Source organism: Passer domesticus, chromosome 1, assembly GCF_036417665.1.
Source record: "Passer domesticus isolate bPasDom1 chromosome 1, bPasDom1.hap1, whole genome shotgun sequence".
Taxonomy (NCBI): domain Eukaryota; kingdom Metazoa; phylum Chordata; class Aves; order Passeriformes; family Passeridae; genus Passer; species Passer domesticus.
Window position 1 is genome coordinate 78,800,218 of NC_087474.1, and position 16,261 is coordinate 78,816,478.

At 44.4% G+C, this 16,261-nt stretch overlaps 3 protein-coding genes across 9 annotated transcripts in view; all 3 read right to left on the reverse strand.

The window, feature by feature from the left end:
* Window positions 1-16,115, reverse strand: part of LOC135304237 (serpin B6-like) — a 41,255-nt gene extending 25,140 nt beyond the window's left edge. Inside the window, exons 1-2 of one of the 4 annotated variants that reach the window (XM_064426513.1) lie at window positions 16,087-16,115; window positions 13,810-13,900 (exon numbers count right to left, since the gene is read on the reverse strand). The gene's annotated coding sequence lies outside the window, so the exon portion shown is untranslated. Of the gene's footprint in view, window positions 1-13,790; window positions 13,904-16,086 lie in introns of all 4 variants that reach the window. The other 3 variants (XM_064426488.1, XM_064426481.1, XM_064426480.1) reach the window with 3 other exon arrangements.
* On the reverse strand, window positions 303-7,059 carry LOC135304149 (serpin B6-like). Of its 3 annotated transcripts, XM_064426376.1 has the most exons (8): window positions 6,781-6,799; window positions 6,099-6,208; window positions 5,544-5,721; window positions 4,392-4,529; window positions 3,652-3,769; window positions 3,263-3,405; window positions 2,215-2,382; window positions 310-1,563 (listed from the first exon to the last, which is right to left on the reverse strand). In XM_064426376.1, the coding sequence occupies exons 3-8, from the start codon at window positions 5,709-5,711 to the stop codon at window positions 1,168-1,170; spliced, it is 1,131 nt and encodes a 376-aa protein (XP_064282446.1). In that variant the 5' UTR covers window positions 5,712-5,721; window positions 6,099-6,208; window positions 6,781-6,799; the 3' UTR covers window positions 310-1,167. The 3 variants fall into 3 exon arrangements, with proteins under 3 accessions (XP_064282443.1, XP_064282446.1, XP_064282444.1); XM_064426373.1 differs by lacking the exon at window positions 6,099-6,208 and having other exon boundaries at window positions 303-1,563; window positions 6,781-7,059; XM_064426374.1 differs by lacking the exon at window positions 6,781-6,799 and having other exon boundaries at window positions 6,099-6,676.
* On the reverse strand, window positions 7,190-16,125 carry LOC135304281 (serpin B6-like). 2 transcript variants are annotated; one of them, XM_064426547.1, is made up of 8 exons: window positions 16,087-16,125; window positions 13,810-13,900; window positions 13,235-13,412; window positions 12,205-12,342; window positions 11,482-11,599; window positions 11,140-11,282; window positions 9,427-9,594; window positions 7,190-8,488 (listed from the first exon to the last, which is right to left on the reverse strand). In XM_064426547.1, exons 3-8 carry the CDS (start codon window positions 13,400-13,402, stop codon window positions 8,084-8,086), a joined length of 1,140 nt encoding a protein of 379 aa, XP_064282617.1. In that variant the 5' UTR covers window positions 13,403-13,412; window positions 13,810-13,900; window positions 16,087-16,125; the 3' UTR covers window positions 7,190-8,083. The 2 variants fall into 2 exon arrangements, with proteins under 2 accessions (XP_064282617.1, XP_064282609.1); XM_064426539.1 differs by lacking the exon at window positions 16,087-16,125 and having other exon boundaries at window positions 13,791-13,906.
* Between the last annotated feature and the right edge of the window lie 136 nt (window positions 16,126-16,261).

Sequence of the window (16,261 nt, forward strand, 5' to 3'; positions counted from 1 at the left end):
TAAAGGACCAGAAGCAGGTGACAGGGAATAAACACGGGTGTCCTGGATGCCCCGGGGCGGGGACAGGGCGGAGGCTGCCCCGCGCCCCTCCCGCCCCCGCAGCCCCAGCGCAGCCGAGGCCGCTCGGCCGCGTCCCGGCCCGGCCGGCGACAGCCGGGACACAGCGCCCGCCTGGGCCGGGCAGCGACAGCGAGCCCCGCCGGGCCTGCCGCAAGGCTCCTCCTCCTCACACAGCCCCACAAATACGTGTAAAATTAGCCCTGAAAAGGAGAAAAACACCCATGCAGCGCTTATACTTCTTTTATTATTCCAGGAACAGGACCCACAATCCCAATAGATGAAAAGCTACTGCATCTCTGTCTTTGGTATTAAACAGGTAAATATGGTGTTTAAGAAAATATTATTAGGAGAACTATATAAGAGTAGGAAAAAACCAAAAGAAAAACCCCAAACAAATTACAAGCAAGGCTGTGTCATTCAAATATTGCATAGGCACCATGTGCCCTTCTGTTACATTCTTTTTTAAAGGACCAGAACCATGTGACAGGGAATAAACACAGGTGTCCTGAAGTGATGAAACAAAGATACACCAGAAATACCTCACAGGGACATCTGCCACAAAAGCATACTTTCATTCCCATTCCTGCCTAAGAGCTGGTCCAGTTGTTGGCCAAAAGCCCACATCTATGCAGGATGTTCAGCAATACCTGGAACACGCTGCCAAAAACTCCTTTCAGCTCCAGGCAATGAATCAAGGCACTCAATGGATGAGACTGGAAGGTAAAACAGGAGGGCAGCTACAAAAGTGCTCCAGCCTTGTCACAAGCAAAAGTAACTTCTTCACTCCCATGGGCTCTCAGTGCCTGACTCTGCCTGCTGGACACCAAAAGTGAAGCCAAGCACAGAAGTGTTGCAAGAGCAAGTGGGATGGTTCTTGTGTCAGCCAGAACCTGGAGACCTCTGCACACAGGCACAGGAGGGGTTGGACATGGCAGGTGCTCTGTTTGTCTAAACAGCTCCTTTATTCCTGCCAAACCCAAGATGAAGATCACAGAAGAGGGTGCAGGCACAGCTGAAAGAGACAATGAGTGCAAAAGGAGCCACCATGTTCTAGGGAAATTTAAATGTATTGTGTGATGGCACCTATGCAGCCAAGACATCTCCTCCTTAGGGACAGCAAAATCTGCCACAGAACAAAATGCTGGAAGTTTTGTTGTGCCGGATGAAGAAGAGGAAAGGATGATCAGCAGTGAATTCTGGACTAAAGCTCTTCCCAATCACTGCAGCTGTGGCAGCAGCTGCTTCAGTGCCTTCTTCATTGACTTCCACAAAGGATTTGTGAACCACTTCAGAGAGCACCAGCTCATTACCAGGTGAGATTCCTGAGAAGTCTGCCTTGCCCATCTCAAATGCATCAGGCATTCCCATGCTGCTCAGAAGTGGTTTCAGATCATAATTTTCTTCCAGTTTAAATCTGGGTAAAGACACCCTCAGCTTTGTAGACCTCATCATTTTAGGACTGATCCAACCCATCAGCTTCTCATATGTAATTTCCCTTTCAAGCTAAACAAAAATCACAAATTTACTTAATTACAGTGAGAATATAGCCACTTATAGAGCCAAAAAGCACAAAACATGCATCACTATTTCCCAAGAGTTTATAATGGAGATTAATGGATTTTTTCCTTTTTATTTTCAATATGGGGAGGAAATGCAACAAAACTTTTGGAATAAATTCCTTGTCCACAGTGCCAAAGAAGCCAAACTTGTATCCCACCCTCAGCACAAAAGAGATCCTGCCCTTTTCTGTGAGCCTCTTTCCAGCCAGTGAGCCACACACCACCTGCCAGCTCCCAGCACAGAACACCTACTGGACAGGCCACAGGACTCCCAAAGAGCCCACCCAAAGTCCCCCGCTCCACATTCCATCGTCACCATACTGTGCCTTCCCCACAACCACAGCTGACCTCTGCTCCTGAGCAGGGCCAGCTCTTCTTCCAGAGCCTCTGGCCAAGGGAGCAGCACACAGCCTGAGCAGCACTGACACAGCAGGGGCTGTCACTCTGGGGACAGGGACAAGAGGGACATTTCTGATGGCCTTGAGCACCAGAGTCACAGTTGCTCTGCAACTGAACTGCAGCTCTCTGTGCAATTCAGAATTTCTTCCCTGGAGGGATTCAGCATTCAGTCTTTGCACTCAGTTCAACTACTTACTCTTTCCAAGCCTGTGGATCCATCCTGGATTGCATCAGGGAGCAGGATGATCATGCTCAGTTCATTACCCACATAGGGGAGCTCAAGGATTTTGGTCTGGAAGTCCCCAATGTAGGTCATGTTAAAATTTGCCTTCTTGAACATCATCTGCACCGGTCTGGTTTCATTCTAGACATCAAGAGATGCCAACAGTTAGTGCTGAGCTTCTGTGCTGATCTCACACTACAAAGCAGGCAGCAAGTTACTCTTGGCCTTTTAGGATTTGTCCAAGAACTGATCACACACCACAGCGTGCAGCCCTACCACTACCTTTTGGAAAGCACAAGGTAAAAACAATGCATGATATTCCATAACAACTCAAAAGAAGCCGATATTAGCTCATCAGCCCTTTATGCGTTTGGTGTTGCATCTTGAAAGCTGGTTCTAATCTTGCACACCTGCAAGGAATACAAAATGCAACAGTGTCTCTGGATGCTCCTGCCAGCTTTTCAACACATTCCTGGAGGCAGGGACCAAGGTGTCAGGAACCTAGTCAGCCCAGCCATCTCTGAAGTGCTGTGTGAGACAGTGTTTTGGAAAGCAGAAACATTCCCTTATCTAAATGTTATATCAGCACTTTCAAATAGTCTGTGACTTATTTGACCACTGTGGGGAGGGACAGTTTCCATACAGGCATGAGGGCTTCCATTTTCCACAATGGTTGCTTCAGGCAGGTGAGTTAAGGAAGGCACATCACCATGAACCAGGTTCAGAATCCCTGGATGCCAACTCAGAACTGCAAAGAGCCCCCCATGCCAAGGGCCAAGTCCTCCTCAAGAGCACTGATCTACTACTAACAGCAAAACTGCTGAGCAGATCCTCAAAGAAATTTGTTTTCCATTGAATTTGGATTGGTTCAGGGACAGAATTTCAGCAAGGAAGCTCTGACTGAAAAACACTGAAATTCACAATTTTCTTAGCTGTCTTTGTGCTCTGTGAAAGGTTCAAGTAATTATGTGAAAGTTCAGAGAAACTCAGCAAAGATTGTCAGCATTTTAGCACATCATACCTTATTAATGTGGAATGGCCTCTCTCTGGTACTCGCTTTCCTGAATGGCTTTTCCCAGTTGCCTTTGAAATAGATGGCATTCACCAACACAAGCCTGGTCAGGGAATCCAGAATCCCCTCTGCCAACAGGTTCTGAATTTTACCTTTATCACACAAACAAAAATCCCACATTATTTTATAGGTTGACATGGATCTAATTATTACCCAAGATAGTACCTACTCTACAATTAATAAACAAGAAAGAGAATTATATACCAGACAGAGAGTAATACCTTTTCATTTGAGTTGTTTGAATTCACAATCCTACATCCTGAATTGGTTGTTTTTCCAAACAATGGGTAATTGTTAATTCCCATTAAACAGAACTGGGAACTGAGTAAAGCACTCACCTTCAGTCCTTTCCTCCACCCAGCCATTGATTTGTTTTCTGGCATCCTCCCAAGCATGCAGGAAGTCCATCTGTTCCAGGCCAGCATGGTAGGATTTCTGACTGGACTCTATAAATGACTAACAGGGACGTTCACAACAGATTTTCAGCAAGAGATTTACTCTCAATCAGACAAAGGTGATCCTTACATTCTCCAAGGAAATCTGCCAGCTTTCATTCCCCAGCTTCATATAGAGCCATTAACATTCTTTCTGACGAGTTCCCACTAGGACTTGCAACACTTCATTGAACTAGCAATCAATATGAGTGATATGGCTTATGCACTGTAGTACAAACTTCTACACTTCACTGACTATAATGAGAGGTGATTTTTCATTGTATTTATTTTGTACTTCTGGGACATGACATATGAGTTTATAAGCTTCTTTATAACACCTTTGCTAGGAGATGCATCAACCATTTGTCCCACAGCCAAACAGATGAAGGGAACACAGAACACTCAATTTTAGAGACTGATGGATTTTACCCCTCTCGGCATCACTTCCCCACTCAGAACACAAATTATTTAAAAGGAGACTCTCCACCAAGTTCAGACACCAGGCTTGGGCAGAATCTATTGCACTCCTGGCTCTCAGCACAGAAACACAGGGAAGCAAGCCCCAAAGCCTGCCTTGACGTCCAGAGGAAAGAGGTAGCAAGTGCTTTATCCTAACAATCACAACAAATTTAATGGCTACTTACGGGAAGAAACTCAAAGGTCTTTTCTCCATAGAGCCGGTTTGCAGTTCTCAGGATGTATTTGGTGTTTGGATCATTGATTTCAGAGAGAAGGGATTGATACCCATTGTGAGCATCCTGGGCGTTCTTCAGAGAAAGCACCTGCACAAAGACAACATCCACAGCAGTGTCCTTAACTTCTCTAAACACACTTGTGACCAGTTTTATATTAAAATGACATTTAAGTTAAATATTGTGATGGGAAGCTAAAAAATTTTTTCAGCACACCTCCCATCTGGAGCTTATCATGCAAGTCATATCTGATGTACCCAGCAAGATGTTGCACAAGTCATAAATGAGGGAGCAGCAGAGTCAGCAGTGCTGATTTCCCTACCCTCAAGGCAAGCCCTACAGGATCAGAGAATGGCTCAGGTGGGAAGGGACCTGTGGGGACAATCTGCTACAAAGCCCTGCCCAAGCAGGGACACCTAGAGCTGGTAGCTCAGACTGTGTTCAGATGGATTCTGGGTATCTGCAACAACATAGATTTTGGAGAAATTTTTATAAAGTACATGGAAACAAGATCTGAGTTCATACTCCTCTTCCACTTGGCAGTGGAAGCAAACATCCAAAGCAAAAGGACCGGTCCTGCACTCAATATTGTCACTTCCTACATAAAACACATACTGAGAGATATTTGCCACTTAAGCAAAATTTTAAAAAAGGAATACATCAAGTTACAGTTACCTGCTTGAAATGTAGACTGTGGCATTTTTATGATATTTTTAATGTGCCTGACTTCCTTTCTGAGCATGTAAGATACGATTTTATTGCCCAAGCAATGAAGGAAAAAAAAATAATTTATGTAGCCACCAAGTGATCAATAAAAACACTCCAGGTACATCCTAGTTACAGATTAAAGAATATTAGTCCCAAAAACCACAAAAAACCCCACGCAAGAAAAGGCATGAAACTCTTCATTTTATAATGAAGGAACATCCCCTTTCAAAAACAATGAAAATTTATTATTCTTGAACACACAGAAGAGGAACTGCTCTGCTGTCTCACACCACAGTGACAAAGTTTAGCACATGTGCATGCCACACCCTGGAAGACAACTCTGTTCCTCATATGATCCCATCAAAAGCCATTCGTTTTAACTTTATTCTGACCTACCTTGCTTATCTGGGCTTCAGTGCTACCTCTTGAACCCAGCAAAACCATAGACAAAGCAGAAGAAATACTAAATGGTGAAAAGAACACATTCTGCCCACTCTTCTTCTCACACAGCTTTCTTAACAGCTCCACAGCAAAAGTGCTGTTTGCTGCACAGAGGCTTTCCATGCTTCCGAGCCTGGGACATAAAACACAGAACAAGAATGATCAAATTTATTTGAATACAAAACAGTTGTTTCCCCCTTCTACACTTCCCAGCACAAACTGGGCAGCAAAGGTTGGAAAATTATCAGCACACTGGAGACTGATTTGTGCCACAAGCACCTGAGATCCCATACTACACATTGGAATTATTCTACCAGTTTCTGCTCTGCTTCTAAATTGCAATCACATCCATATACAGTGTGACATCTTTTGAGTGATCAGGCACAACAGCATTTTGGTGAAGACTTCCTGAAAGAAATTTCCCTTGACTTCACACAGAAACAAAATTCCCTTTATTGGACCACCAGAGCCAAAGTTAGACATCTGAACAGCACAATTACCAACTCTTACCTTCTGTAAGTCTACAGACCTTCAGTGGTACCTGCAGCTTGCTTCTATGTGTGCACGATGGGTTTTAAACCTGCCAGCCAGGCTGGGAGAGGCCAGCAGAAGGACTTTGCCTAAACAAGCAAGAATTTCATTTTCACTGAGACATTCTCATTCCAAAAAATTAAAAAACTACCCACCACAATCAGACCGAAAAGAACCAGAATAAGAACTCCAAACAAACTAAAAACATCCACAACACCAAGCAAGTATAAGGCACATTATAATACCATATTTCTTCCCCACATTATCAACAACTTTCCTTATCACTCCAAGTTAATGGCAATATATTTTTTTAGAAAAAAACATCGTAGCAATATAACAGGAAATTGCAAGGATTTGTGCTGGCAAAACCATGTTAAGTTCTTCAGACTCACAGACCCTGCACATCCCACAAATTTCACTCACACAGCGCCTTTCCCCACACTTCTTCAAGCACAACTGTGAGGTTTGCTGCTTCCTTTCAGACCCAAAAGCGGGGAGGAGTTCGCATCAGAATTTGGGGATTTCCTGCTCTGCCCTCCCACACAAACTCCAGCTATCTGTGTCATCTCTCTCCGGCGCACACACCATCGGCACGGCAGCTCTGCCATGGACTTTTATCAAGCTCGGTGCTAAAGAAGACGCCAGCAGCTCCCGAGCCCACCTCAGGACCGATGTCCCGGCGGTGCCTTCACTTTCCCTTCCCTGCAGCGCCCGTGCGAGCCTCGCAGCCAGAGCCCTTTCCAGCGCACCCCGCGCTGCCCGAGGGCGCTGCGCTCTCGGGAGCCGAGGCGGCATTTCCGCGCTTCCCCCCGGGGCCGCCCCAGTGCCGGGGATGCCCCGGGGCGGGGACAGGGCGGAGGCTGCCCCGGGCCCCTCCCGCCCCCGCAGCCCCAGCGCAACCGAGGCCGCTCGGCCGCGTCCCGGCCCGGCCGGCGACAGCCGGGACACAGCGCCCGCCTGGGCCGGGCAGCGACAGCGAGCCCCGCCGGGCCTGCCGCAAGGCTCCTCCTCCTCACACAGCCCCACAAATACGTGTAAAATTAGCCCTGAAAAGGAGAAAAACACCCATGCAGCGCTTATACTTCTTTTATTATTCCAGGAACAGGACCCACAAACACATCCCAATAGAAGAAAAGCTATTGCATCTCTGTCTTTGGTATTAAACAGGTAAATATAGTGTTTAAGAAAATATTATTAGGATAACCATATAAGAGTAGGAAAAAACAAAAAAAAAAACCCCAAACAAATTACAAGCAAGGCTGTGTCATTCAAATATTGCATAGGCACCATGTGCCCTTCTGTTACATTCTTTTTTAAAGGACCAGAACCATGTGACAGGGAATAAACACAGGTGTCCTGAAGTGATGAAACAAAGATACACCAGAAATACCTCACAGGGACATCTGCTACAAAAGCATACTTTCATTCCCATTCCTGCCTAAGAGCTGGTCCAGTTGTTAGCCAAAAGCCCACATCTATGCAGGATGTTCAGCAATACCTGGAACAGGCTGCCAAAAACTCCTTTCAGCTCCAGGCAATGAATCAAGGCACTCAATGGATGAGACTGGAAGGTAAAACAGGAGGGCAGCTACAAAAGTGCTCCAGCCTTGTCACAAGCAAAAGTAACTTCTTCACTCCCATGGGCTCTCAGTGCCTGACTCTGCCTGCTGGACACCAAAAGTGAAGTCAAGCACAGAAGAAGCACTCATGGAGCAAGTGGGATGGTTCTTGTGTCAGCCAGAACCTGGAGACCCCTGCACACAGGCACAGGAGGGGTTGGACATGGCAGGTGCTCTGTTTGTCTAAGCAGCTCCCTTATTGCTGCCAAGCCCAAGATCAAGATCACAGAAGAGGGTGCAGGCATAGCTGAAAAAGACAATGAGTGCAAAAGGAGTCAACTTGTTCTAGGGAAATATAAATGTATTGTGTGATGGCACCTATGCAGCCAAGACATCTCCTCCTCCTTAGGGACAACAAAATCTGCCACAGAACAAAATGCTGGAAGTTTTGTTGTGCCGGATGAAGAAGAGGAAAGGATGATCAGCAGTGAATTCTGGAACAATCATAGCACAGCGCATCATCATCACTGCAGCTGTGGCAGCAGCTGCTTCAGTGCCTTCTTCATTGACTTCCACAAAGGATTTGTGAACCACTTCAGAGAGCACCAGCTCATTACCAGGTGAGATTCCTGAGAAGTCAGCCTTGCCCATCTCAAATGCATCAGGCATTCCCATGCTGCTCAGAAGTGGTTTCAGATCATAATTTTCTTCCAGTTTAAATCTGGGTAAAGACACCCTCACTTTTGTAGAGTCCATCATTTCAGGATTGATCCAATCTATTAGCTTCTCATATGTAAGTTCTCTTTCCAGCTGAAGAAAAATCACAAATTTACTTAATTACAATGGCAATTGAGTCAGTGTTACACAAACAAAAGAAGTGATTATGGGTTTTGTTTACATAGTGCATAAGATGCATCTTTTTAAAACCAGTTAGCGTGTCTCTAGCCAGAACTGCAGGTTATACCTGTCACTAGAGAATACTGACCCCACCAAGTTCATTACGAAATGTTTGCTTTGGTAGCTGCAATAGGGATCAATCCCCTCCCTGTAACATTGACTCCTACAGAACATGTTGAATTGTTCAGGTTTTTTTTTTTTACTTTTTACTTATGGGACAGAAGTGACACAGGAGAAAAGCTAACAAGTACCCAAAGAAACCAAACCCAGTCCTTCTATCTCTTTACCAAAAGCTCATCCTCCAGGTCAATCAGAAGCATCATGAAAATGTGTTCACAAAGGCGCTTTGCAGTTACTCCTAGAAAACTTTATTCATAAACTCCTGGTCTAGAGTGCCAAAGAACCCAAACTTGTATCCTACCCTCAGCAAAAAGAGATCCTGCCCTTTCCTGTGAGCCCCCTTCCAGCCAGTGAGCCACACACCACCTGCCAGCTGCCCAGCACAGAACACCTACTGGACAGGCCACAGCACTCCCAAAGAGCCCACCCAAAGTCCCCCGCTCCACATTCCATCATCTGTGCCTTCCCCACAACCACAGCTGACCTCTGCTCCTGAGCAGGGCCAGCTCTTCTTCCAGAGCCTCTGGCCAAGGGAGCAGCACACAGCCTGAGTAGCACTGACACAGCAGGGGCTGTCACTCTGGGGACAGGGACGAGAGGGACATTTCTGATGGCCTTGAGCACCAGAGTCACAGTTGCTCTGCAACTGAAATGCAGCTCTCTGTGCAATTCAGACTTTCTTCCCTGGAGGGATTCAGCATTCAGTCTTTGCACTCAGCTCAACTACTTACTCTTTCCAGGCCTGTGGATCCATCCTGGATTGCATCAGGGAGCAGGATGATCATGCTCAGTTCATTACCCACATAGGGGAGCTCAAGGATTTTGGTCTGGAAGTCCCCAATGTAGGTCATGTTAAAATTGGCCTCCTTGAACATCATCTGCACAGGTCTGGTTTCATTCTAGACATCAAGAGATGCTAACAGTTAGTGCTGAGCTTCTCTGCTGGTCTCACACTACGAAGCAGGCAGCAAGTTACTCATGGCCTTTTAGGATTTGTCCAAAGAGAACTGATCACACACCACAGAACACAGACACCACACTGTCCTTTGTAAATAACTAAAAGTCCTGAGATTTCCTTTTGGATTATTAATGTAAAAATGTTTGTGAAGATCCCTGTATAGTAAATACATGTCCTCACCCTTTTGTTATCTTAAGAACTAGTGACAAGCACTAAAGTGAGCTAGTAATAAGGAGGGGCATTGTTCTTCACAATAAATGAGTTATTTCAGTGCATTTATTGTTGGTCCGTGTGGTTCTGTGTGGCTATGACAAAGACTTAAAATACTTTCAAATGTATATACTAAAAATACCAAGAAAGTATTATTATGAATTCTTAAAAGTCATAAGGATAGTAATGAGGGTAGAGATTTTATTCTTATTTTCATTATCTGCTATCTTATTCCATTTCCACATGGAGCATCAGCTACTATTGTTTACATCATTATTTCCATTCTTCTCAGTTTCATTGCTTTTTCCCTTCACGAGATTGTCACATAAATAGCTTTTTGTTATTAAAGTAGTGCCCAGTGGAATAATGCTCAGAGAGAATATGGCAGAAATTATTTTGCAGTAGGAATGACACATAAAAAGGATCAATAAGCAAAAAGAAAGCCACATAGCAAAAGCAAATCATCCAGAGAGTATAAGAATTGCAAGAGTCACAGAAATAATTTCACAGGAAATGTTCCTGGGATGTCAAAGTAACTCTTTGTTACTGAACAGCATGTAAAGTAACTAGCTTAAGGTTTCAGCTTACACTTTGCATTTCCAATTGTTCACAGAGGACAAGGTGTCAGGAGCCAAGCCAGGCTCTGAAATGCTCTTGTACAGAGTATGGGATGAACAGTAACACTCCCTTATTTAAACATGCTAGAAGCCCTTAAAAGCCTTCTTGGATTTATTTCAGCTCTGCAGGGAGGGACAGTTTCCATACAGGCATGAGGGCTTCCATTCTCCTCAATGGTTGCTTCAGGCAGGTGATAGAAGGAAGGCACATCACCATGAACCAGGTTCATGACTCCTGGAAGCCAACCCAGAGCTGCAGGGGATCCTGAGAGGCAGCCATGGCCTGCCCATGCCAGGGGCCAGTGTCTCCTCAAGAGCACTGATCTACTTCTAAAAACAAGACTGCAGAGAAGGTATTCAAAGGAAATTTGTTTTCCATTTCTTTGGGAATGGCTCAGGGGCAGAAATGAAGCAGGGAAGCTCTGACTAAAGAAGACTTAAATTCACAATCTTTCACAACTGTCTTTGTGCTAGGAATTATGTGAAAGTTCAGAGAAACTCTGCAAAGATTGTGTTCCTATGAAAGGGAGAGGGCAGAAACAATCTCATACAGCCCACTCAAGGCAACCCTGCTTGAAAAATTTAATTTCTTCCTAAAGGTGGTAATTTCAGGTTACTTCACATTAACAGAGTATTGACAGAATTTTAGCACATCGTACCTTATTAATTTGGAATGGCCTTTCTGTGGTACTCTCTTTGTTGAACTTCTCTTCCCAATTGCCTTTGAAATAGATGGCATTCACCAATACAAGCCTGGTCAGGGAATCCAGAATCCCCTCTGCCAACAGGTTCTGAATTTTACCTTTATCATACAAAGAAAAAACCACATTCATTAATAGTTGGAAATGTATCTAAATATAATCCAAGATAGTATCTGCAATTAATACACAAGAGAGAAGAGAATTATGCACCAGGCAATAGCTCAGCATCTGAGTGGTTTGAATTCACAATCCCATAATGGCTACCATTAAACAGAACTGGGTACTGAGTAAAGCACTCACCTTCAGTCCTTTCCTCCACCCAGCCATTGATTTGTTTTCTGGCATCCTCCCAAGCATGCAGGAAGTCCATCTGTTCCAGGCCAGCATGGTAGAATTTCTGACTGGACTCTATAAATGACTAACAGGGACATTCACAAGAGATTTTCAGCAAGACATTTACTCTCATTCAGACACCAATGATCCTTACATTCTCCACAGAAATCTGCCAGCTTTCCTTCCTCAGCTTCATATAGCTTAAAATTCTCACTGACAAGCTCCTACTAGGATTTATACAACTTTGAACTAGGAATTGTTATTAAATCAAATGACATATGTACTGTAGTACAAATGGCTACAGATATTCATTGAAGTTATAAGGGTTTTTTTCCTGTTTCTATTTTATGCTTCAGGGACATAACATATGATTTCATAAGTTTATTTATCAGACTTTTCTAAAAGATATATCAACCATTTGTCCCACAGCCAAATAGATGAAGGGATCACAGAACCCTCAAGTGTAGAGACTGATGGATTTTACCCTGCTCTGCCATATTCAGATCACGTGTTATTTAAAAAATATTCTCTACCAAGTGCAGACACCAGGCTCTGGCAGAATCTATTGCACTCCTGGCTCTCAGCACAGAAAATCTGGAAGGCAAACCCCAAAGCCTGCCTTGACCTCCAGAGGAAAGAGGTAGCAAGTGCTTTATCCTAACAATCACAACAAATTTAATGGCTACTTACTGGAAGAAACTCAAAGGTCTTTTCTCCATAGAGCCGGTTTGCAGTCCTCAGGATGTATTTGGTGTTTGGATCATTGATTTCAGAGAGAAGGGATTGATACCCATTGTGAGCATCCTGGACGTTCTTCAGAGAAAGCACCTGCACAAAGATGACATCTGCAGTGCTTGTACAAGTAATAAATTAGGGAGCAGCAAAGTAACTAGTCTGGATTGTCCTTTCCCCAGCCAAGCCTTACAGGATCACAGAATGGCTCAGTTTGGAAGGGACCTGTGGGGACAATCTGCTACAAAGCCCTGCCCAAGCAGGGACATCTACTGCCAGTAGTCCAGGACTGTGTCCAGATCGATTTTGAGTACTTCCAACTATGGCAACAACATAAGTTTTTGAGAAACTTATACTAATAGTAAATATGAAAAATAATTACATATTTTTACTCATCTCTCACTTTGCAAAAGAGCCCAACATCAGAACCAAAAGGACTGATTTTGCACTTAATTGTGTCAGGTAACATGTAAAACACATGACAAGTACTATCTGCTACCTAAGCAAGTTTAAAACAAAAAAGCGTAAACCATTCTAACAGTTTGACATTCAGTCACTGTGGATTTTATTTTTGTCTCTGACTATGTTTTGAAAACATGTATTGTCTGATATTAAGCCCAAACAAGGAAGCAGAACATAATATTTTATGGAGCTAGAAATTGATCATGCAAAATTAAAAAAAAAAAAAAAAAAAAAAAAAGAAAAACATATAGCTCTTAATTACATATTAAAGATGATCTGTCTCAAAACCCACAAAATCCCCACTCAACAAAACCCAGGAAATGCTTCATTTCATAAAGAAGGAATATCTCCTTTCAAAATCAATGAAAATTGATTATCCTTATACACACAGCAGAGGAAGCGCTCTGCTGTCTCACACCACAATGAAAATCACAGTTTAGCACAAGTGCATGTCATAGACTGAGTGACACATCTGCTTTTCATATGATCCCATCAAATGCCATCCACCAAGTTTATTCTGACATACCTTGCTTATCTGGCCTTCAGTGCTACCTCTTGAACCCAGCAAAACCATAGACAAAGCAGAAGAAATACTAAATGGTGAAAAGAACACATTCTGCCCCCTTTGCTTCTCACACAGCTTTCTTAACAGCTCCACAGCAAAAGTGCTGTTTGCTGCACAGAGGCTTTCCATGCTTCCGAGCCTGGGACATAAAATACAGAACAGAAATGATCAAATTTATTTGAATACAAAACAGTTGTCTGTCCCTTTTACACTTCCTAGCACAAACTGGGCAGCAAAGGTTGGAAAATTATCAGCTCACTGGAGACTGATTTGTGCCACAAGGACCTGAGATCCCATACTACACATTGGAATTATTTTACCAGTTTAGAGTCTGCTTCTAAATTGCAATCACATCCATATACAGTGTGACGTCTTTTGAAGTGATCAGGCACAACAGCATTTTGGTGAAGACTCCCTGAAAGAACTTTCTCTTGACTTCACCCACAAAATTATTCCCCTTTATTGGAACACCAAAGCCAAAGTTAGACATCTGAACAGCAGAATTACCATCTCTTACCTTCTGTAAGTCTACAGACCTTCAGTGGTACCTGCAGCTTGCTTCTATGTGTGCTTGCTGGCTTTTAAACTTTCCAGCCCGGCTGGGAGAAGTCAGCAGAATGACTTAGCCTGCTAGATAAAAGAAGGAAAGAAAAAAATTTATGTTGCCAGCATGACAGATAACTGCAATTTCCTGCTATATTACAAAGAAAAAAAATCAAAGTTCATTTTAGTTCCATTTTATTGCCTGCAACATGGCAACGCACACAATCATAAACTGTCATACTCTGTATTCATCTGCTATAGGCAGTGAATCTGAGATTAAACACCACACCTATCAAATGAGCAATAAGTACTAGAACACTGAGTTAACCACAGATACGTATCATAAGTCATCATAAGATAAATGCTGATAGTTTTTACTATCTCTGTCTTTTGTTCATCCCTTTAGGCAGGGCCTAGTGTTGACTTGTTGCTACCAAATAAACCCACCAAATAATTTGTACTACTGATTCATTATCTTAGACAGAGAGTTGAAAACAGCAAGTTTCCACATGCATGCTTTTTAAACCAAGAAAATTTCTTGCTAGCAGCTTTACTATAAAAAAGTAGCAATTTAATCCTATTTCTCTTCTCACATAACTTGAAAAAAGTACAACCAAAAAACAAGCATGCTTAGATGGAAACAATCCTCCAATTGTGTCTGAATGAATAACTTATTCACCGAACAGAATAAAGAAGAGACACACAGCATTCACACTGGTTACAGTGTAGACTTGAATTTTCCTATGACCCTAGTATCTGCAGATTGCTAGCAATAAGGTTTTTTTGACCTCCAGGTCAAAACACACAGGAATAGTGACACCAACAGGCTGTTATTTTCTACAAGTGTCTGTAGGGCTTCCACAACTGGCAAGAATTTACAGACAAAAGGACACAATTGACACTATTTGCCTGCCTGAAAATCAGGGGCATTTAAATAATAAATAATATTCATAAATATAATAAATAATATTCAATAGCTGGGACACAAAGCTAGGAGTTACATCTGCACAGTCAGCTGTGCTTCCTCTGCAGCTCAGGAGTAGCAACATAACTATGGACACTCTCCTCATCAGAGACATGCACAATTTGGAATCCACAGTTTCAGAGACAATACACGACTGCACTTTAAGGAACAAAAAACCTCACAGCACATATTTGTCAGTCAATTGTAAACCGCTGCAAAGCCCTCAGCGGTCAAAGGGTTTGCTGACAGTAGCTCATTCCTTACTCTGCTCTCTCCATGCTCTGCAGGTCAGCAGTGAGACACCGGTGCAGTTTTGTGTTCCTGCCACTCTGCATTTGAAGCATATATTCTCAGCAGTCGACACCTATGCCTCAGGACAGTCTTTACGGACCAAAGGGCTGTATGTAGATCAATCAGCAGACAAGCACTGCAGGGCCTTGCCATGGGAAAACCACAGCAGGGTGCAGCTCTCCTCCAGCCTGCAGCCCAAGAGACACTTCCCACGTTAACTACGACGTGGATCAGTGTCCGGCAAACAAGGACACTTCCCTACGGCGAGTCAGCTACATCAGAGGAGTCTCAAGCTGACTCCCAACCGCAGAGGGAACTCAGGGCAGTGAGCACCAGGCCATGTCCATCTCCACAGACACAGTTCTGTCCGTGGCACAGACACCGCTTTTCCCACCCGCGGAACTACAGCAGGCTTCCTTGAGGGAAAAGGCTTCATTTAGGATTTGGATTGTTGGGAGCGATGTAAAAACACCTGCAGGGCGAGACCGCGGACAGCTCCTGGTGATGGCCCTTGGCATCTCTGGGACGCAGGGAATGACACAGCCCCGCTGCTCTCGGGCTCCTGACCCCAGTGCCTCTGCAGGGGCGGGGAGGGGCAGGGAGGAGCCTGACACTGTCCCAGCAAGCTGAGGCACAAAAAGGTTTGGCCGTCCCTAGAAAGAAGAGTTCTTTTTCCGCCCCCGCCCCGAGATTCGCCCCGCGGGAGATGTCCCAACCCGCGGGGCTCCCGGCGCTCCCACAAGAAGCGCTCCAGCCGCACTGCCGCGGCTCCAGCTGGCAAGAAGCAGCTCTGTTTAGGGAATGTCACGAAAGAGAGAAGAAAAAGAAAGAAAATGCAAAACACAGTAAAAGCAACGTCATTCAGCTCTACTTCCTAAAAAAAAAAAAAAAAAAAAAAAACCACCAAAAAACAAAACACCACAAAACAAGAAAACCCTGAAAAGCACAGGCACAGGCTTCCCCGTAGAAAACCTTCACGACCACGCAGCAACAGCAACGCGGCCGCCGCACTCACCCTGCCGGCCGCCGCCTCCCTGTTCCCGGAAGCGCAGCCGAGCAGAGGGAAAGAACGGGAACCCGCCCAATCCTGGGATTTAGCCAGAGGCTGAGGCGCTTCACCCTTGGCCGCCGGGAACGGGAGGCGCCGCAGCCCCTCCCGGTAAAATGGCGGCCCCCCGCCTCAGGCTGGC